At 39.2% G+C, this 23537-nt stretch overlaps 2 protein-coding genes and 1 pseudogene across 2 annotated transcripts; 2 read left to right on the plus strand and 1 right to left on the minus strand.

Annotated features, from left to right (window-relative positions):
• The first annotated feature begins 2183 nt into the window (after window positions 1–2183).
• On the plus strand, window positions 2184–3107 carry LOC115431198 (olfactory receptor 11A1-like). The gene has a single exon (XM_030151428.1). The coding sequence runs from the start codon at window positions 2184–2186 to the stop codon at window positions 3105–3107; it is 924 nt and encodes a 307-aa protein (XP_030007288.1).
• A 7282-nt stretch (window positions 3108–10389) lies between these two features.
• Window positions 10390–11692, plus strand: LOC115431758 (olfactory receptor 10A6-like; annotated as a pseudogene).
• Window positions 11693–17606: 5914 nt separating this feature from the next.
• On the minus strand, window positions 17607–18530 carry LOC115431199 (olfactory receptor 11A1-like). The gene has a single exon (XM_030151429.1). It carries the CDS (start codon window positions 18528–18530, stop codon window positions 17607–17609), a length of 924 nt encoding a protein of 307 aa, XP_030007289.1.
• Window positions 18531–23537: the final 5007 nt, after the last annotated feature.

The following is a 23537-nucleotide window of genomic DNA, read 5'->3' on the forward strand; positions in this document are numbered from 1 at the left end:
ACTGAAGTGTTTCTGTACGGTTCCACCCCAAGTATCTGAGTTTCTGCTCTCACAGAGATTGTTGCTGTGGTTGACCTTAGTGTGGTCTGGTCTCTCAAACCCCCCTACCACGATAAGAGGGTTACTCAAAGGGGTGGAAGAAAGTCTGTCTGGTTACCCCGCCCCCCAAAGGAGAGCCAGGGGATATTGTTTGTGGTTTGGTTTTTTTCTTTGTTTGTTTACACTTTAGCAGCAAAACTTGTGGTTGAATTCATATCAAATTGGGTTTGTAGATGACCAGTGACCCAGAAGAGTGATTACATTTTGGGAAAAATAGGTCAAAGTAGGGCTGCTCGATTATAGAAAAAAAAAATAATCACGATTATTTTAGCAATAATTGAAATCACGATTATTAAAAACAATTATTTGTTAACCTTAAAGTTGTTTATTTTTTTCATGCAAAACAATGTAAAATATACTCTTTAAACATAAATAAAGCTTTTAACCATTAAAACAAAGTATGTTCACTTTTGTACGAGACAAAAAAATCTTTGAATGTAAATAAGTGTACTGTAAATTCAAGTATGTTTCCTTTTGTAAACAAATAGTGCACTGTAATTAAACTGCTATAGACTTGCCATAGAACTGTAGCAATAAAAAAAAAAAAAAAACTCACGTAAAGTGCAAATTATAAATCCAAGTATGTTCAATGTAGTATGAAACAGTAAATTCAGTGGCGTGCCGTGAGGTTTCAGTTCAGGCCTTCTGTATACATCAGCCATCTAGTATACGTACGTTAGGGTTATACGGGTTAGGGTTAGGTTAATACAGGAGTTGCAGCGTAAATAGATTTGGAGACTGAAGATTGTATTGCGGACAAAGTTGTTTTTAAGTGTTTTAGTTTTTCATAAGATTATGATAACGGTGGCGGTGGTTCAACTTTAGATGGTTACAAAGGTTTGTTGTGTTAGCGGTCGGTGCGGACACAACTACGAAACACTTTTTGCACGTGACGTTTTTGCTCTTCGTCTTCTTCATCAAACCCAAAGTGATTCCATACAATTGAATTTGACTTGCCTTTTTTGTTTACCAAGCACTTCTGCTGGGATTCTCCTGCCGTTTTTCCAGACCGCTAGGTACAGCTTTCCTCTTGGGGTGGACCTGCCGGCTAGCTGGCAGCAGTAGTTTAGAGGGGGGCGGGGCACAGCAGCTCATGGGAGCTTGCGTGCGTGTGAATTAAAACAACTCAAAATTAATAATCGTTTTTTCTCGATTACATAATTTTTGTAATCGTTGCGTGTAATAATCAAAATCGTAATTGAATTTTGATTAATTGCACAGCCCTAGGTCAAAGTTCAATTTTTTAAAATAAATTTTAAACCCCCCCCCCCCCATTAATTATAATGACAGACATGTGTCTATGCTAACATCAACACATGCCTAGACATGATGACATCAGCTGGATCGATGCCAAAATAAAGTAGAGTACCTGTAGGGGGCGGGGTTTGTTGTGCCTGGAACTACTTGTCTCAAAGTTAAGTTCATTATGTAACTTTAACCACTTTCTGAGTCTAGTTTAGACCAGCTCTTTATGCAAAGGGTCATGACATAACTTTTGTTATGATTTGGCACTTTATAAATAACATTGATTGATTGATGACTGATAGGTTAATTGGTTAATCTAAATTGCCCATAGGTGTGAATGTGTGGTTGTTTGTCTCTATATGTTCAGCCCTGCGATGAACTGGCGAAATGTCCAGGGTGAACCCCGCCTTCGTCCCTATGTAGCTGGGATAGGCTCCAAGCGACCCCCATGACCCGAGTGAGGATAAAGCAGGTTCAGAAAATGAATGAATGATTGATTGATTTCCATCAAACTAAAACGAATGAAACACTTGTCTTTGGGGACACCTGTGTCCTGGTCTCTAGGACATGTGGACTCCCATCCTGATTGGATGGCGGTCATGAGGTCAGTGTGGTGCAGGAGGCGTGTCCTGAGTCAAAGGGTTCAAATAAACATGGAGCAGAGGTTGAGTTCAGGTGGTGGGGGGTGGTCTATGTTCAGTAATGACACTGTTCAGGTTCATTCATGCTGTTTGATGCTCAGGCAGGTTTTGGACGATGCCGCAGGTCTATTTTTGAACATGATGTGATGAGTTTTTACATATTTAACCTGTGATCTGAGTCGTGACCAGAAGACGATGATGAACTCGACACATTATACTTATTTCACACTTGCTGCTTACTTTGACATCGGGCTGTTGAAATATCTGTTTTTCGTAATTGTGATGATCTTTTATGCTCTGACTGTCGCTGCTAATGTTCTGCTGATTGTGGTTATCTGTGTGAACAGAAGCTTACATGAACCCATGTCCCTGTTCATGTGCAGTCTGTTTATTAGTGAGCTGTATGGATGCACTATGTTGTTCCCAATGATCATGGTCCAGCTCCTCAGAGACGTTCACACTATTGCCACCTCGCTTTGTTTCCTGCAGATTTACAGCGTTCACTCTTATTCAACTATTGAGTATTTAACCCTGACCGTCATGTCATATGACCGATACCTGGCCATCTGTCATCCTTTGCAGTATCACACACTTATGACCAACAACAGGATCGCCACGTTAATCGCTGTACCGTGGTTTTACGGTTTTCTTATAGTTCTTATCACGATTTCTGTGAGTTCGTCTTTACAGCTGTGTGGAAACATCATTCACAAAGTCTACTGTGATAATTACTCTGTTGTGAAGTTGGCCTGTTCCAACACTTCTGCATTTAACATTTATGGACTCTTCATCAGTTTTGCCACCATAGGAATTCCATGTCTTATATTCATCTACACCTACATGAGGATCCTTAAAGTGTGTTTTTCTGGATCTAAACAGACCAGACATAAAGCGGTCACCACCTGTACACCTCACCTGGCTTCAGTCATTAACTTCGGCATCGGAGGCGGCTTCGAGTTAATACAGAGCAGGTTTAATATGAACCACGTCCCCAACATACTGAGAATATTACTGTCGCTATATTTTTTCGTCATTCAGCCATTCTTTAACCCTTTAATGTACGGGTTGAAAATCTCCAAAATCAGAATCCTGTGTAAGAGTTTACTGTTCGCTAAAATGTAAAACCAGCAGCGTCATGTTCGCTTTCGTTGTGTGTCTTCCAGTCCGTAGATCAACAGCGTCATCAAGTGTTTACTGATGTTCGTTGTGTCTGCTGCCTGCATTTGTTCATTATATTGTTTCTGGTTGAGGTTTTCTGTTCTGCGTCTCTGAAATGATAATAAACATGTGAACTGACTTGCAGATTGTCGGAGGTCTGACTTTAAATTCTATTAAAATGGACTAAATTTATCCACAGTTACAATAAACGGTTGATTCATCCTGAGCATAAATGCATCTCCTATGACGGTGTGTCACCTTTTACCACAAACATAACAATGTCACAAGGACACTGGAACCAGTAACATCAGTTTTATTCTGTCACTTTATTTATATATTTGACAACATTTACACTGTTTGTCTGATACCGTTCAGTGTCTAAAGTCTCTGCTCATTTTCCTTCATTCAGACCAATTAGCAAAATACTATCATAATTATGTATAAATCATGACAACTCTACATTTGTTTGTTTGTTTTAGTGTAAAAAAGTAAAATTACATGAAAATATTTACATTTACAAACTCTCCTTTTACAAAAAAATGTAACGTGAACAAATACGAACAACCTGAAATATCTGAAGAGAATTAAGTGTAATTTTTAACACCATTCTGTCTGTTATTAAATGTTTTACGTTATTTGTAGATCCACTGTGATTTGTATGTTATCATGTACATGTGGAAATGATAAGCTGAGGCAGAATATGGTTAAATTTACACTTATTTTTCTTAAGGATTTCAGGTTGTTTAGGTTGATTTTTTTTTTGTGAAAGTATAGTTAGTAAATGTAAATGTTCTCATAATTAAATTAAACTTTTTTTTACTCTAAAACGGAGAGAAACGTTGGAGTTGACATTATTTCTAGGTTGTTATATTACTGTTTTATGGGTCGAGCCCTCTTGAGTCCAGTCCAGATTTGGGGTAAAGTGACCACGATGTTTGTTCAGTATGTTTTTTAACACTGCTTCTAGATTGAGGGAGATTTGTTTTGGCTGTTTTTAAATGTTTTATTGAGTCAGAAAGTAAAGAGTTAACGCTGTAAATATACGGTAAACCAGAAATGTATAAAATATACGCACAGGCAGATTTTATTCAGATGAAATTCAACCACTTTGACTGTACATATTTGGTAAATGTATCATCTGTTTAGTGTTTGATTATTGAAACCAAAAGTAAAACATTATGATTACAAACCACAAGAACTGAAGTAAGTCACAGATAAGTGGAAGAAAATAAGACCAACAATCCAAATAATATAAGCTGTAATGGACATAATGATGGGCAGTTTGACCTCATGCTTTTCGATGGAGGAAATAAAAATAAAGGTCAAAAACTCCCCCAGAGTAATAATGTTCCTTAGAACCACAACTCTGTGTTAATATAAGGCCTATAAATCATGAACAAATCACAGTTCGTTTATGAGATCAGCATCAAGACAAAACATAAACGCGTTCTTTGGGAAATGTTCGATGAAGGAAACAGCAGAGATGGATGATAGTTTTCAGTAAAAGCTGAGATGAACTCAAAAGTTAACGACAGAAACACTTAAAAACACACTGAGGGTCGGATCTACTAAAGGTTTACAAGTATAAAAACGTGCAAACTCATTTCACACACAAAAAAATCTACAAACTGATTTACTATCAGTGTACACTAAGGGTTGTGTCCTTCAAAGGTGTAAAATAGTGCATCCAGTTAGTACATTTACCACAATAAATATGTATGTTTACATGTAAATGTGTGTGTGCTGGGAGGAGAAAATGTAAGTACGTTTTATTTACAGAGCACTTTTCACAGACACGGCGTCACAAAGTGTTTTACAGTGCAGATAGAGTTAAAAGCAATTAAAAAGACAGAATAATATACAGTTTTAAAATACAATTAAAATACAGTTAGAATGCAACAAATACATGAACTGCAGTCAGTTTGTAGCAGCCCTGAGTCAGTTGGATTTAAAATGTCTGCGTCAACAATAGAGTCTTCAGCTGTTTTTTAAAAATCTGAACAGAGTCCAAAATGTAAATATGTTAATTCAGCACACGCAAAGTGATTTATCAAACCCAAAAGCAATTTTACTGATAGAAACTGTTTCTATATTTAACACGTCTCAGAGGGAGGAGCAAACGGTGTGGACGAGTAATTACACACACGGGAGACATCAGAATAATGAAACAAGATGCACAGAACGCATTTTTCACCCTCATGTGAACATTTGTGGAATGATGGAAGAAAAAATAATTAAAATGTATGCCCCCCCAGCCCCCCACCCCCCCACACACACCATTTTACATGACAGTTGTGATTGAAAATACACACCGGCATTAGGCTACAGTGTGACCAGTGTGCCTGACAGTCATTCAATCCAACCCCCCCCAAACACACACACACACACACACACACACACACACACACACACACAGAGGCCACTTGGCTTTTATAATATAGATTGTACCGATATTCTACCTGTTACTAAATGTTGTGCAGGGGTTTCAATAATTTTCAGAGTAGACGGTTATTTGTTAAAAGTAGGTGGCTCTTCCCAGATGGCAGGGGTCCGGGGGCCACCAAGGCCCTGGTAGGGGGTATACGGGGGGGGAAGCCCCCTGTACGCTGAAGCCTCCCTATGCCACATTCAAGCACAAGGACTGTTTTCCATTCCTCATTTGACCTAATTTTATGACCACTTTTAAAGCTGAACAGAGCACTGTGTCTGTATGGCAAAAGGCAAAATGTAGACCCCATAACAGGTAAAGACTTAAAAAAGAGTGACCATGCACCAAACTACATCTAGTGATCTCCATTTACATTGTTCTTTGTTCATGTATTATTCATATATATTTGTACATTTCATATTTGTCGAAGGTCAAATCAACTGTAAATGATAGTCGTTTGATAAAAAGACACATGCTCCTCGATCTTGTATAAATCTGATGGTCAAAGTAATTCAGACTGGGAGATCTGATCACCAAATGGGCCCTGGAAGATTGGAGAGAAATCTGTTGCAACTGAAAATGTACAAATATGCTGATAACTACTGCTCCAGATATATAGGTATAATAAGGGATACTAGCTGGTTTTGGATTTTTGCCAGTCCAAGTATAAATTTGCAATAAAGTTTCCTGAATCTGGTTTGTTCTGTTTAAATGTGAATGTTTCATATTCTGTTTCCAACCGCCGTCATTCATTATGTATTTTGGGAAATGTGTTTACATAGAAACTATTAGTTTACATCTTACAAAGATCTGTTATAATTTACAGAATCCATATTTTGCTTTTTGGCATTTGAAGCTACAGACATACATGAAGCACATGAGATCTTTGTGAGACTACAGGATATTACATGACCATCAGTGTAGATGGGAGAATTTATTCTTTCTTTTTTTTTCCCCATTCTCCTCGTGCGAGATTGCGTCTATGAAGGTGAAGGATCTCTGCCCCCGCTCGTGCGCAAGGCACTAATTTTAGTCGAACGACAGATATATTCTGAGGCAAATGAAAACTACAATTATAAAGCCAATGGATCATATATAGGACACACACTGACAACATTCATTTCAAATAACATGGTTAGAAATAATAGAATTGTTTGTTTTTCAAATGTTGTAAAACTACAGTGCGGCGTGATATCGGTGACATGGTGATGTAAATGTACACAAACAATAGCACATGCCACACGGTTTATGCATGTGTTGGGTAAATGACGTCAAGATGCATGTGCTCAGCCATGTTTGTTTACAGTGGATGCCCTGGCAAAGGTCAAACCCACTGTAGTTCCGTGTCGTCCACACAGGGGATTGCAGGGTCACATTCATTAGCTCAATAGACCTTTGACCCTGTACGGAGGTTGACATTTCCCCGTGTGAACGAATGACGATATATTCGGCAGGGGTCACTAGTAATAGTAATCTGGTAATGCAACTAAAGCCCCACGATCCATACGTACACACATTTATTTTGTTTCACGATCGGGCGGGAGGTTTCTAATCTGAAAGGACCTGATCTGGGCTCCGGAGCAGAAAGTAGCTGGTGACACATATGAAAATAGCCGGCGAAAATCGCCAGCAGCCGGCGGTTATTGAAACCCCTGGTTGTGTGTATTTATGGATCCACTGTGATCTGTATAACATACTGCACATGTGTAAATGATAAACTGAGGCAGAATATTCTTCTAATTTCACTTAGACTGTATTCACACCTGGACAGTCCTTTGGTCCGCTTATTTGATTTGGATCGAACGCAGACTTTATTTCGTTTGGGTCAGATCCCATTCTTATTACACTTTTTGCTAGTGGACCGAACTTTGTAAACAGAAGTACATGTGACGACCTGCGCTGGCATTGGACAGAAAGGTTGGGGGTGGGGTGAAGCAGAGTCGGCAGGTGTTGATGAAAACAAACGTGAAGGTCCTACGTACAGTTATCGTTTTTGGAACATGTATTCTATTTTTACAGACACAAATGGATGAAACTAACATGAACTGTCCAGAACAGCTCATTCAGAGCCGGTTTCATAATATGGACATGTGACCAAATGTCCATGAGACATTCAGTGTCCTCATTGGTCCACGTCTGTCCTCGGCTCATGGCTGCTGCTGGTATCAGCTCTGACTACCCATGAGGCTCGGCTCCTTCCAGAGGCTACGGTGGCCCATCAAGCACAAAAAGGCTGATGGTTCCTTGGTTTGTTTGGACTGGAGGACAGTTCTATTCACACCAGAACTGAACCGGACCAGAGTCCGTTTGGAAGTGGACTCTTCTAGGTGGTCTGGGTCTTGTTTGACTCGAATCAGAGTTTGCATGTTTGCAGGGTGTAAAATTAACACCTGCCAACTGCCAATAGCAGGTAAAAAATGAGTTTGGTGTGTCAAATAAAAACACACACCTGCCAGTGGCAGATGGGAAATTTTTAATTGTATATGAGAAGGACCGGCTTCTGCGACCCGCCTCGGAGAGCCTCCCCTGACTGGGCCGGTTCCTCCACACTGTGTGCAGGTTCCAGTTTGAGACTGGGAGGACCTCCTGCAGAGGGGTTTTCCCCACCCCTCCTCTGCAACCGTCCTGCGCCAGAACTGGCGTGAGCGAGATCGAGATGCCCGTCTACCCTTAGGGTCCGTAAGACAGACCCGTCTGCGCCTCAGTGTGGTGGTACCGGGGTTAGGGACGCCGCTGTGAAAAATCAATCTTATCCACAATTACTCAATAATGCAAAATTTAAATAATATTGATCCAAAATTGATCAAATTGATTTTTTTGACCCAGCCCTAGTATTCATAGAACATTCTAGACAAACGTCGCTGGTCTGTGGAGTTCATTTCATTTAGACTCAGTCCCAGATGATGTTTTTTTTATTCTTTTCTCTTTTCCTGCAGGTTAAACAGAATGTTCCTGTTAAAGCTGTGACAGACATTTGACTCAGTCAGTGTTAAAGGTGGCACTGTTGAATATTTTTATTACATGACGATGCAGCAGTTACCCTGAAATGAAATATAACCTAATAAAATAGCAATAATCTAATTTCATTTGTACATAACTGTATTCTTTCAGTGATGCTTATGGTGGTCATAATACAAACCTATGGTAATTATTTTAAGTCAAATAAGGCATGCCATTTTTATTTGGCCGGTGAAAAGTAATTTTTGCCGTTAAATTGTTGGAGGTCACTAGCCAATGGCAGATGAGGTAAAAAGTTAATTTTACACCCCGCATGTTTGTATTCACACCTAAACAAAGTCTGGACTTTCCAGGGAAACAAACTCTGGTTCTAAATGGACCAGATGAAGTAGGTGTGAATACACCCTTATTTTTCTTCAGATATTTCAGGTTGTGTGATTGAATGAGTCCAGTTCTCCTTCAGTGAAAGTCCCGCCCACTTCTATTATTGGATTGATGTGCATCCAGACCACAGGACTGGAACACAGAACAGAACCTGAACAACCTCACACATTCAACTGGGGACTGATTCACATAGAACAGACGCTGACGGACAGGGACACTGGAACTATTTTCTTTTTCTTGTACTGTCACGTGAAACTCTTGTAGGAAAAAAAAGAGTGAAACCTGTTTCTTGTTTGTAGCAATAACTGATAATAAGAAATGAAAACAAAACATTTTCAGCATCTGAAACTTTATTTGTACATTCATGAAATAGTAAAAACTCAAAAGATTTACAGATATACATATAGTACATGAGTTAAATATATTTACAGATACACATGTGTGAAACTACTGCTGTTCTACATCTGAGCAAAAAGCAACTTTCTACAACAGCTTCTGATATGTGAGATGTTCAGACCGTACATTAAAGGGTTAAACAGTGGTTGAATTATTAGAAAATACAATGATATAAATATTCTCAGTACGTGGGGAACATGGTTTATATTAAACCTGCTGGTTATTACTTCAAAACAACACCCAAAACTAAAGTTTATGAGTGAAGCCAGGTGAGGTGTACAGGTACTGACAGCTTTATGTCTGGTCTGTTTAGATCCAGAAAAACACACTTTAAGGATCCTCATGTAGGTGTAGAGGATTAAAAAAGTTGGAAATGAAACAGTGATCAAACAGAAACTAAGTCCATAAATATTAACTGCCGTAGTGTCAGAACAGGCCAACTTAACAACTGGATAATTGTCACAGTAGACTTTGTTAATAATGTTTCCACACAGATGTAAAGATGAAGTTATAGAAATCAGGACAGAAACATATAGAAAACCATAAAACCAGGGTGCAGTAACCATGACAGAAATCCTGTTTCTGGTCATATGTGTGTTATATTGTAGAGGATGACAGATGGCAAAGTATCGGTCAAATGTAGTTTCTTAATCAGTAAAGATGTGGGGTTTGGAAGCATACATGGTGCGAAAAAAAAATAAAGGAGACTGTGTCATCCATGCTCATGACTCAATGCCTGTTGGCTAACCACTTATTTCATTGTGTTGCTCAACTTCTCACCAATAGTCTGCTGTAATATTGTTGACTTATCTCACTCTGTTCTTCTGTTTCAGACTTTTGTGTAACGTAGTGCTGTTAGGCCTCATCACACAACTTGTGTGTAGTTAAAAACGTAAAAACGTAAATTCCTCAGAACCACGCAGACACACACACACACTCTGGGACCTTCCAGTATTATGGTCCTCATATGAGCGCTGAATGAACACTTGTCCCTTATGACCAAACCTTGTGTTGTTGTTGTGTACATAATGTCATGTGTTGCTGTGTAGGACTCTGGGACATCCCATCAGACCATGAGGTCATGAGGTCAGTGTGGTGCAGGAGGCGTGTCCTGAGTCCAAGGGTTCAAATCCACATGAAGCAGAGGTTGAGTTCAGTTGGTCTGGACTCCCAGTCCCACTCCAGCAGGTCCAGGTTTAACACTGACACACTGTTCACTCAGTCACACCCAACACTGACACTAACTCAACATTCATCTCTTACAACTTTATTCGTGGACACTTTGGGCTTTTTCAGCAAACTTTCTACAGACGTTTTGTGTTTGATGTTGTGATGCTTTAGTTCCATGTCAGTCAGACCAACAGCTGGACTTTTTCTACCAGATGTATTCTATGTCTAATTGAACTGAGTTATGACTGTTTCACAGACTAAGAGAAGGACGATGGGAAACTCCACACATTTGACACATTTCATTCTATCTGCTTACTTTGACACCGGGCATCTCAAATATCTATATTTTGTGATTGTTTTGTTGTTGTATGTTCTAATGCTTGTGTCCAATGTTCTGCTGATTGTGGTTATCTGTGTGAACAGAAGCTTACATGAACCTATGTACCTTTTCTGTGCAGTCTGTTTGTTAATGAACTGTTTGGTAGTACAGGGATATTCCCATCTCTACTCATTCACATACTCACAGACATTCACACTGTTTCTGTTTCACTTTGTTTCCTGCAGATTTACTGTTTACACTTTTATGCAGTTGTTGAATTTTTGACCTTAACTGTCATGTCATTTGACCGATACTTTGCCATCTGTCATCCTCTACAATATAACACACATATGACCAGAAACAGGATTTCTGTCATGGTTACTGCACCCTGGTTTTATGGTTTTCTATATGTTTCTGTCCTGATTTCTATAACTTCATCTTTACATCTGTGTGGGAACAACATTAACAAAGTCTACTGTGATAATTATCCAGTTGTTAAGTTGGCCTGTTCTGACACTACGGCAGTTAATATTTATGGACTTATTGGTACTTTTAATGCAATTTTCTTACCTTTGGTTTTAATCCTCTACACCTACATGAGGATCCTTAAAGTGTGTTTTTCTGGATCTAAACAGACCAGACATAAAGCTGTCAGTACCTGTACACCTCACCTGGCTTCACTCATAAACTTTAGTTTTGGGTGTTGTTTTGAAATAATAACCAGCAGGTTTAACATGAACCATGTTCCCGACATATTGAGAGTATTTATATCATTGTATTTTCTAATAATTCAACCACTGTTTAACCCTTTAATGTACGGTCTGAACATCTCAAATATCAGAAGCTGTTGTAGAAAGTTGCTTTTTGCTCAGATGTAGAACAGCAGTAGTTTTACACATGTATCTGTAAATATATTTAACTCATGTACTATATGTATATCTGTAAATCTTTTTTTTTTTTTTTTTAAACAATCTGTTTATTGGTTTTTGTTATTTTTTTTTACATAAAAAAAAAAAAAGAACATAGTTCCGACATATGATACATAAGTCTATTACAGACAAACAACAAGCGGAACAAATCCCTCCCTCCCCTGGCACACGTCCCCTCAAATCACAGGAAAAATAAAAATAAACAAATAAATAAACAGTAAATAAGATGCAAAATGGAAGTACAAAATTTCCACTTTAAATATTACACGGAAAAAAAGAGAGAGAAAAAAAAAAAAAAGTACATCAAGATACTCAGTCAAGAGAAACATGACAGATTGCACTGTTCACATAGGTCAGAAAAGGAGTCCATGTCTTTTCAAAAGTGTTGGAGGCTCCAGCTAATGTCCTTGATCCATTCTGAGAAGGTTGGAGGAGATGAGGATTTCCACTTTAACAATATAAACCTCCTGGCCAATAAAGATGTAAATGCAATCATGTCTTTGTTAGCAGAGGTAAATTTAAACGGAGTAGGTACAACACCAAACAAAACAGTAAAAACATTAGGAACAATTTTCTTTCTTGTTACCATTGACAAAACATCAAAAAATTTCCGACCAGAATTTATTTAAAGATGAGCAACCCCAGAACATATGAGTGTAATCAGCTGTAGCCTGTTGACATCTATCACATAAAGGAGACACTGTACCATAGATTTTTGCCAGCCGAGCTTTGGTGTAATGAGCACGATGCAAAATCCTACATTGAGTGAACCCATGTTTAGCACAAACTGATGACCTGTGCACCCTTCTTAGGATCTCGTCCCACATACCATCTGAAATTGTCTCTCCCAAATCTACCTCCCAAATATTTTTAAGGGCACTAGAGGAGCCTGATCGAAGATTATGAATTTTAGAATGGATGACAAAAATTGCTCCTTTCAGAGACGACAGAGGCTCCAAAAAGATATCTAAATCTGAATCATTAGAAAGGGCAGGAAAACCTGGGAACAAAGTACGAACAAAATTACGAGCTTGGAGATATCTAAAAAAATGATCATTTGGGAGTGAAAACTTTTCAATTAGTTGTTGGAAAGAAGCAAAAACAGAGTTTATATATAGACCCTTTAATGATTTTATACCCAAACCAGCCCAAATCATCAGTAAATCTTTTGAGTTTTTACTATTTCATGAATGTACAAATAAAGTTTCAGATGCTGAAAATGTTTTGTTTTCATTTCTTATTATCAGTTATTGCTACAAAGAGGAAACAGGTTTCATTCTTTTTTTTTTCTACAAGAGTTTCACGTGACAGTACAAGAAAAAGAAAATAGTTCCAGTGCCCCTGTCCATCAGCGTCTGTTCTATGTGAATCAGTCCCCAGTTGAATGTGTGAGGTTGTTCAGGTTCTGTTCTATGTTCCAGTCCTGTGGTCTGGATGCACATCAATCCAATAATACAGGGTGACACAAAAAAACGGGAACTTTTTAACAATCCAATAAAACCAAGAGTGATGGAAGTAAAATATTTTATTCATAGTAACTGAAACCTTAAACCATGCCATTTAAGAAACAATGATGGAATTTTTGTTTTTTAAAAATTACTTCCTGTAGATGGCGTCCTCCTGTACGAATGCATTCTGGAAATCTGCTGTTGAGATTCCTCATTGACCGCTGCAACATCTCAGCTGGGATACTGTGAATTTCATCCTGAATTCTCTGTTTTAACTCATCCACAGTTCTTGGTCGAGTCGTGTACACTTTACTCTTGAGATAGCACCACAAGAAAAAATCACAAATGGACAAATCTGGCGATCTAGGGGGCCAGAGAACGTTACCGAATCTTGAGATCACACGGTTACCGAACAATTCTCGCACAGCCACCAGTGGTTACTAAAATGGGGGTGTGTTTACTTGCTCAAGGTCACTGTCTCGCAGTGCTGCCGCTTGCTCATGTCTGCCAATACGCACTTCAAAAATTCATGTTTTTTTGGGTGGTTTTTATGGTCACCCTGTACAAGTACAGGGTGACCATAGTAACCATTGGCGGCTTTGCGAGAATTGTTCGGTAACTGTGTGATCTCAAGATTCGGTAACGTTCCCTGGCCCCCTAGATCGCCAGATTTGTCCGTTTGTGATTTTTTCTTGTATGGCTGAGCACATGCATCTTGACGTCATTTACCCAACACATGCATAAACCGTGTGGCATGTGCTATTGTTTGTGTACATTTACATCACCATGTCACCGATATCACGCCGCACTGTAGTTTTACAACATTTGAAAAACAAACAATTCTATTATTTCTAACCATGTTATTTGAAATGAATGTTGTCAGTGTGTGTCCTATATATGATCCATTGGCTTTATAATTGTAGTTTTCATTTGCCTCAGAATATATCTGTCGTTCGACTAAAATTAGTGCCTTGCGCACGAGCGGGGGCAGAGATCCTTCACCTTCATAGACGCAATCTCGCACGAGGAGAATGGGGAAAAAAAAAGAAAGAATAAATTCTCCCATCTACACTGATGGTCATGTAATATACTGTAGTCTCACAAAGATCTCATGTGCTTCATGTATGTCTGTAGCTTCAAATGCCAAAAAGCAAAATATGGATTCTGTAAATTATAACAGATCTTTGTAAGATGTAAACTAATAGTTTCTATGTAAACACATTTCCCAAAATACATAATGAATGACGGCGGTTGGAAACAGAATATGAAACATTCACATTTAAACAGAACAAACCAGATTCAGGAAACTTTATTGCAAATTTATACTTGGACTGGCAAAAATCCAAAACCAGCTAGTATCCCTTATTATACCTATATATCTGGAGCAGTAGTTATCAGCATATTTGTACATTTTCAGTTGCAACAGATTTCTCTCCAATCTTCCAGGGCCCATTTGGTGATCAGATCTCCCAGTCTGAATTACTTTGACCATCAGATTTATACAAGATCGAGGAGCATGTGTCTTTTTATCAAACGACTATCATTTACAGTTGATTTGACCTTCGACAAATATGAAATGTACAAATATATATGAATAATACATGAACAAAGAACAATGTAAATGGAGATCACTAGATGTAGTTTGGTGCATGGTCACTCTTTTTTAAGTCTTTACCTGTTATGGGGTCTACATTTTGCCTTTTGCCATACAGACACAGTGCTCTGTTCAGCTTTAAAAGTGGTCATAAAATTAGGTCAAATGAGGAATGGAAAACAGTCCTTGTGCTTGAATGTGGCATAGGGAGGCTTCAGCGTACAGGGGGCTTCCCCCCCCGTATACCCCCTACCAGGGCCTTGGTGGCCCCCGGACCCCTGCCATCTGGGAAGAGCCACCTACTTTTAACAAATAACCGTCTACTCTGAAAATTATTGAAACCCCTGCACAACATTTAGTAACAGGTAGAATATCGGTACAATCTATATTATAAAAGCCAAGTGGCCTCTGTGTGTGTGTGTGTGTGTGTGTGTGTTTGGGGGGGGTTGGATTGAATGACTGTCAGGCACACTGGTCACACTGTAGCCTAATGCCGGTGTGTATTTTCAATCACAACTGTCATGTAAAATGGTGTGTGGGGGGGGGCTGGGGGGGCATACATTTTAATTATTTTTTCTTCCATCATTCCACAAATGTTCACATGAGGGTGAAAAATGCGTTCTGTGCATCTTGTTTCATTATTCTGATGTCTCCCGTGTGTGTAATTACTCGTCCACACCGTTTGCTCCTCCCTCTGAGACGTGTTAAATATAGAAACAGTTTCTATCAGTAAAATTGCTTTTGGGTTTGATAAATCACTTTGCGTGTGCTGAATTAACATATTTACATTTTGGACTCTGTTCAGATTTTTAAAAAACAGCTGAAGACTCTATTGTTGACGCAGACATTTTAAATCCAACTGACTCAGGGCTGCTACAAACTGACTGCACTTCATGTATTTGTTGCATTCTAACTGTATTTTAATTGTATTTTAAAACTGTATATTATTCTGTCTTTTTAATTGCTTTTAACTCTATCTGCACTGTAAAACACTTTGTGACGCCGTGTCTGTGAAAAGTGCTCTGTAAATAAAACGTACTTACATTTTCTCCTCCCAGCACACACACATTTACATGTAAACATACATATTTATTGTGGTAAATGTACTAACTGGATGCACTATTTTACACCTTTGAAGGACACAACCCTTAGTGTACACTGATAGTAAATCAGTTTGTAGATTTTTTTGTGTGTGAAATGAGTTTGCACGTTTTTATACTTGTAAACCTTTAGTAGATCCGACCCTCAGTGTGTTTTTAAGTGTTTCTGTCGTTAACCTTTGAGTTCATCTCAGCTTTTACTGAAAACTATCATCCATCTCTGCTGTTTCCTTCATCGAACATTTCCCAAAGAACGCGTTTATGTTTTGTCTTGATGCTGATCTCATAAACGAACTGTGATTTGTTCATGATTTATAGGCCTTATATTAACACAGAGTTGTGGTTCTAAGGAACATTATTACTCTGGGGGAGTTTTTGACCTTTATTTTTATTTCCTCCATCGAAAAGCATGAGGTCAAACTGCCCATCATTATGTCCATTACAGCTTATATTATTTGGATTGTTGGTCTTATTTTCTTCCACTTATCTGTGACTTACTTCAGTTCTTGTGGTTTGTAATCATAATGTTTTACTTTTGGTTTCAATAATCAAACACTAAACAGATGATACATTTACCAAATATGTACAGTCAAAGTGGTTGAATTTCATCTGAATAAAATCTGCCTGTGCGTATATTTTATACATTTCTGGTTTACCGTATATTTACAGCGTTAACTCTTTACTTTCTGACTCAATAAAACATTTAAAAACAGCCAAAACAAATCTCCCTCAATCTAGAAGCAGTGTTAAAAAACATACTGAACAAACATCGTGGTCACTTTACCCCAAATCTGGACTGGACTCAAGAGGGCTCGACCCATAAAACAGTAATATAACAACCTAGAAATAATGTCAACTCCAACGTTTCTCTCCGTTTTAGAGTAAAAAAAAGTTTAATTTAATTATGAGAACATTTACATTTACTAACTATACTTTCACAAAAAAAAAATCAACCTAAACAACCTGAAATCCTTAAGAAAAATAAGTGTAAATTTAACCATATTCTGCCTCAGCTTATCATTTCCACATGTACATGATAACATACAAATCACAGTGGATCTACAAATAACGTAAAACATTTAATAACAGACAGAATGGTGTTAAAAATTACACTTAATTCTCTTCAGATATTTCAGGTTGTTCGTATTTGTTCACGTTACATTTTTTTGTAAAAGGAGAGTTTGTAAATGTAAATATTTTCATGTAATTTTACTTTTTTACACTAAAACAAACAAACAAATGTAGAGTTGTCATGATTTATACATAATTATGATAGTATTTTGCTAATTGGTCTGAATGAAGGAAAATGAGCAGAGACTTTAGACACTGAACGGTATCAGACAAACAGTGTAAATGTTGTCAAATATATAAATAAAGTGACAGAATAAAACTGATGTTACTGGTTCCAGTGTCCTTGTGACATTGTTATGTTTGTGGTAAAAGGTGACACACCGTCATAGGAGATGCATTTATGCTCAGGATGAATCAACCGTTTATTGTAACTGTGGATAAATTTAGTCCATTTTAATAGAATTTAAAGTCAGACCTCAGACAATCTGCAAGTCAGTTCACATGTTTATTATCATTTCAGAGACGCAGAACAGAAAACCTCAACCAGAAACAATATAATGAACAAATGCAGGCAGCAGACACAACGAACATCAGTAAACACTTGATGACGCTGTTGATCTACGGACTGGAAGACACACAACGAAAGCGAACATGACGCTGCTGGTTTTACATTTTAGCGAACAGTAAACTCTTACACAGGATTCTGATTTTGGAGATTTTCAACCCGTACATTAAAGGGTTAAAGAATGGCTGAATGACGAAAAAATATAGCGACAGTAATATTCTCAGTATGTTGGGGACGTGGTTCATATTAAACCTGCTCTGTATTAACTCGAAGCCGCCTCCGATGCCGAAGTTAATGACTGAAGCCAGGTGAGGTGTACAGGTGGTGACCGCTTTATGTCTGGTCTGTTTAGATCCAGAAAAACACACTTTAAGGATCCTCATGTAGGTGTAGATGAATATAAGACATGGAATTCCTATGGTGGCAAAACTGATGAAGAGTCCATAAATGTTAAATGCAGAAGTGTTGGAACAGGCCAACTTCACAACAGAGTAATTATCACAGTAGACTTTGTGAATGATGTTTCCACACAGCTGTAAAGACGAACTCACAGAAATCGTGATAAGAACTATAAGAAAACCGTAAAACCACGGTACAGCGATTAACGTGGCGATCCTGTTGTTGGTCATAAGTGTGTGATACTGCAAAGGATGACAGATGGCCAGGTATCGGTCATATGACATGACGGTCAGGGTTAAATACTCAATAGTTGAATAAGAGTGAACGCTGTAAATCTGCAGGAAACAAAGCGAGGTGGCAATAGTGTGAACGTCTCTGAGGAGCTGGACCATGATCATTGGGAACAACATAGTGCATCCATACAGCTCACTAATAAACAGACTGCACATGAACAGGGACATGGGTTCATGTAAGCTTCTGTTCACACAGATAACCACAATCAGCAGAACATTAGCAGCGACAGTCAGAGCATAAAAGATCATCACAATTACGAAAAACAGATATTTCAACAGCCCGATGTCAAAGTAAGCAGCAAGTGTGAAATAAGTATAATGTGTCGAGTTCATCATCGTCTTCTGGTCACGACTCAGATCACAGGTTAAATATGTAAAAACTCATCACATCATGTTCAAAAATAGACCTGCGGCATCGTCCAAAACCTGCCTGAGCATCAAACAGCATGAATGAACCTGAACAGTGTCATTACTGAACATAGACCACCCCCCACCACCTGAACTCAACCTCTGCTCCATGTTTATTTGAACCCTTTGACTCAGGACACGCCTCCTGCACCACACTGACCTCATGACCGCCATCCAATCAGGATGGGAGTCCACATGTCCTAGAGACCAGGACACAGGTGTCCCCAAAGACAAGTGTTTCATTCGTTTTAGTTTGATGGAAATCAATCAATCATTCATTCATTTTCTGAACCTGCTTTATCCTCACTCGGGTCATGGGGGTCGCTTGGAGCCTATCCCAGCTACATAGGGACGAAGGCGGGGTTCACCCTGGACATTTCGCCAGTTCATCGCAGGGCTGAACATATAGAGACAAACAACCACACATTCACACCTATGGGCAATTTAGATTAACCAATTAACCTATCAGTCATCAATCAATCAATGTTATTTATAAAGTGCCAAATCATAACAAAAGTTATGTCATGACCCTTTGCATAAAGAGCTGGTCTAAACTAGACTCAGAAAGTGGTTAAAGTTACATAATGAACTTAACTTTGAGACAAGTAGTTCCAGGCACAACAAACCCCGCCCCCTACAGGTACTCTACTTTATTTTGGCATCGATCCAGCTGATGTCATCATGTCTAGGCATGTGTTGATGTTAGCATAGACACATGTCTGTCATTATAATTAATGGGGGGGGGGGTGTTTAAAATTTATTTTAAAAAATTGAACTTTGACCTAGGGCTGTGCAATTAATCAAAGTTCAATTACGATTTCGATTATTACACGCAACGATTACAAAAATTATGTAATCGAGAAAAAACGATTATTAATTTTGAGTTGTTTTAATTCACACGCACGCAAGCTCCCGTGAGCTGCTGTGCCCCGCCCCCCTCTAAGCTACTGCTGCCTGCTAGCCGGCAGGTCCACCCCAAGAGGAAAGCTGTACCTAGCAGTCTGGAAAAACGGCAGGAGAATCCCAGCAGAAGTGCTTGGTAAACAAAAAAGGCAAGTCCAATTCAATTGTATGGAATCACTTTGGGTTTGATGAAAAAGACGAAGAGCAAAAACGTCACGTGCAAAAAGTGTTTCGTAGTTGTGTCCGCACCGACCACTAACACAACAAACCTTTGTAACCATCTAAAGTTGAACCACCGCCACCGTTATCATAATCTTATGAAAAACTAAAACACTTAAAAACAACTTTGTCCGCAATACAATCTTCAGTCTCCAAATCTATTTACGCTGCAACTCCTGTATTAACCTAACCCTAACCCGTATAACCCTAACGTACGTATACTAGATGGCTGATGTATACAGAAGGCCTGAACTGAAACCTCACAGCACGCCACTGAATTTACTGTTTCATACTACATTGAACATACTTGGATTTATAATTTGCACTTTACGTGAGTTTTTTTTTTTTTTTTTATTGCTACAGTTCTATGGCAAGTCTATAGCAGTTTAATTCCAGTGCACTATTTGTTTACAAAAGGAAACATACTTGAATTTACAGTACACTTATTTACATTCAAAGATTTTTTTGTCTCGTACAAAAGTGAACATACTTTGTTTTAATGGTTAAAAGCTTTATTTATGTTGAAAGAGTATATTTTACATTGTTTTGCATGAAAAAAATAAACAACTTTAAGGTTAACAAATAATTGTTTTTAATAATCGTGATTTCAATTATTGCTAAAATAATCGTGATTTTTTTTTTTTTCTATAATTGAGCAGCCCTACTTTGACCTATTTTTCCCAAAATGTAATCACTCTTCTGGGTCACTGGTCATCTACAAACCCAATTTGATATGAATTCAACCACAAGTTTTGCTGCTAAAGTGTAAACAAACAAAGAAAAAAACCAAACCACAAACAATATCCCCTGGCTCTCCTTTGGGGGGCGGGGTAACCAGACAGACTTTCTTCCACCCCTTTGAGTAACCCTCTTATCGTGGTAGGGGGGTTTGAGAGACCAGACCACACTAAGGTCAACCACAGCAACAATCTCTGTGAGAGCAGAAACTCAGATACTTGGGGTGGAACCGTACAGAAACACTTCAGTTCAGTATGTTTTCAGTACAGGGAAGGAGAACAGGGTGGGGTGTGTGTGTGGGGGGTGCGGTCTGTAACTACTGAAAACCAAAACTGAAACTTAACAGCTTTGAATGTCCGACCTGGCTTCTGTGCCTCTGTTGTCTACCCCCACCCCCCCCCCACCCCCCCCACCCCCCCCACCCCCCATACTGGCGCCCCAGCCTCAGAATAAAGTGTTTTTTTTTTGCAGCGGTGCCTGTATTTGGAGGGAAACCCTGCACATGGGTTCTGCTCATGTCCACCCTGTTTCCCAGTGTTTACGTTCTTCACATAGGCTACATGTGTTCGTTCGGTACACCTCTGTATCGTATCGAAGGCCCCGAACCCAAACGGTTCAGTACAAACAAGTGCACCATTACACCCCGACCAGATACCTCCAACAGAACAAGACCAGGGCCCGGTCCTGGAACGTGGTGTACCTAGTGACCCAGACAAAGTCCACCAGACCACTCAGGGTGACAACTGAAGGTTCTGGGAACATGGAACGTGACCTCCATGGTGGGGGAAGAGTGTGAGCTAAGGTTGGGAGAAACTGTTGGATGTGGTCAGTCTCAGCTTCATGAGGGACCATGGTCCTGGTCTGGGCCATGGTCATGGTTCTGGTCTGGGCCATGGTCATGGTCCTGGTCTGGGCCATGGTCTTTATATTGAGTTGGAACAGGTTCCAGGCCTCTATTTGTTTGAGCTGTCACAGGTTTACTTGAAGGATGTCATTTTTCCACTGCTTAATTTCATTGAAGTGATTCTATTTTCAGTGTGAAATTGCTTTGTTATTTTTAGTCTTATTATTTATTCCCATGTCAGTTTCTATGTTTTTCTTCTAATCTGTATCCTGCTTAATCCAGTGTCTCAGATCGATCCATTTCCAGGTTCTGGATGCTTCAGTTCAACCTCAGGTTGATGAAACACAAACCTCATGGTTGCATGTTGGTGGAGAAGGGCTGAGTAGAATCATACAGAAGAACAGACATGAACGTTCCTGAAAACTAGAGAACGCATCAGGAGTCGGGATGAGACGCTATGAAAACACAATATCAACTTCAGTAAAGTCATGATGTAACTGTTGTCTGGTCTCCACAGAGGACCCACACCTGACGGTCTGTTTTCAGCTGTAACCACGGCGATGGCAGAGCGTCCTCTTGCTGATTGGTCGGGTGGCGGAGCGTCCTGGATCCTCCCGAGTGTCCGAGTGTCCGCAGATCCACAGAGACTCATTAGTGACAAACTGGAGACGTGACGAAACCACGAGTCAACGAAAACACAAGACGACCCACGGTGTCGAATGGACGATCCACAGGGAACGGCAGAAGTGTTCACATCGACACCGAACAAAAAACAACAGCTTAAAACTTTAATGTGTGACATGATGTAGATGTAGAAGAAACACCAGATAAAGGACGTGAAGCCATGAACTGAATGTTTCACTTCATTCATGTGTAAATATTCATCCATTCATTATGTTCAGGAGCCATTTACGATGAAGAATGAATGAAAGTAAAGACACAACAGTGATCGGAACCAGGTGAACATGTGACCAGGCTTTGGTCCAAAAGCAGCATCCAGGACCCGATAGAACCGTGTGGGTCTGGTTTGCTGTAGAAAACCCCCAGACTGCATCCAGAACCAGAATTTACCTAGACCTGATAAAACCACATTGTTCTGGATTATTGTGGAGAACCCCCAGACCGCATCCAGAACCAGAATTCACCTAGACCTGATAGAACACATGGGTCTGGATTACTGTGGAGAACCCCCAGACCACATCCAGAACCAGAATTCACCTAGACCTGATAGAACCACATGGGTCTGGATTACTGTGGAGAACCCCCAGACTGAATTCAGAACCAACATTCACCTAGACCTGATAGACCCACGTGGGTCTGGATCACTGTGGAGAACCTTGGTCCAGATCTCCCATACAGAGTTACAGATACTGATACCAGTCCAGACTTTACTAAAGCCTCATGGTGACATGAGGTCCAGGGTAAGTCCAAACCTGTGCTCAGACTTGACTCCAACGCCACCAGTGGCCAGGCGTGGTACTGCAACAAAAACACCCCATTTGACTCAAAAGATATTTAACCCGTTAAAAACAACGCAACAAAACATCAACTACTAACATTCTGTTGGGTTTCTGTAAGTTGGCTTAGAGTCTGGTTTTTGACCAACTCTATATATAAAGTGTCATGAGAGAACTTTTTTGTGATCTGGCATTATATAAATAACATTTGATTGATTGAGTGATTTAATTGGTTTTCCCCTGTAAGTCGCTTTGGAAAAAAGCGTCTGCCAAATGCATAAACATAAACATAAACATTAACATGAACAAACACATATTTACCTTCATAAAAAAAATAGTCAGAACATTTTCATTTCATCAGTCAACTTAAAAGACAGAACAATCTGAGTTAAATTTCAGAAATTCTTCATATTTTGTGTTTTACAAGATCATTTGTCTCCTATTATTTAGTTTAATTAACTATAATAACTGTAATACTTAGTAAAAATGTGGATGGACAACATTCTGATATCGTCATAAACTGACTCTGGGTCAGAACCTACAGGATGGTCCGATAGACGTCCAGACGAGGCCATGGTAACGATTTAGTTTGGTTTAGGCACAAAAACCACAAGGTCAGAGTCAGAAAAAGACAAAGAGTGAAAATACATGAAATAAAATAAAGTACATGCCTAACTGACGAGTTCCAAAGCTCATACCTGAAGAACCACAAGAACAAAATTAATCAATGATCCTCAGTTCACAAATGCAACCTCAACATCAGGATAAATT

Source organism: Sphaeramia orbicularis, chromosome 13 (genome assembly GCF_902148855.1).
Source record: "Sphaeramia orbicularis chromosome 13, fSphaOr1.1, whole genome shotgun sequence".
In the NCBI taxonomy this organism is placed as follows: Eukaryota; Metazoa; Chordata; class Actinopteri; order Kurtiformes; family Apogonidae; genus Sphaeramia; species Sphaeramia orbicularis.

Coding starts and splice junctions, on each gene's coding strand:
- LOC115431198 (XM_030151428.1), top strand. CDS start 2,184: ATGAACTCGACACATTATACTTATTTCACACTTGCTGCTTACTTTGAC.
- LOC115431199 (XM_030151429.1), bottom strand. CDS start 18,530: ATGAACTCGACACATTATACTTATTTCACACTTGCTGCTTACTTTGAC.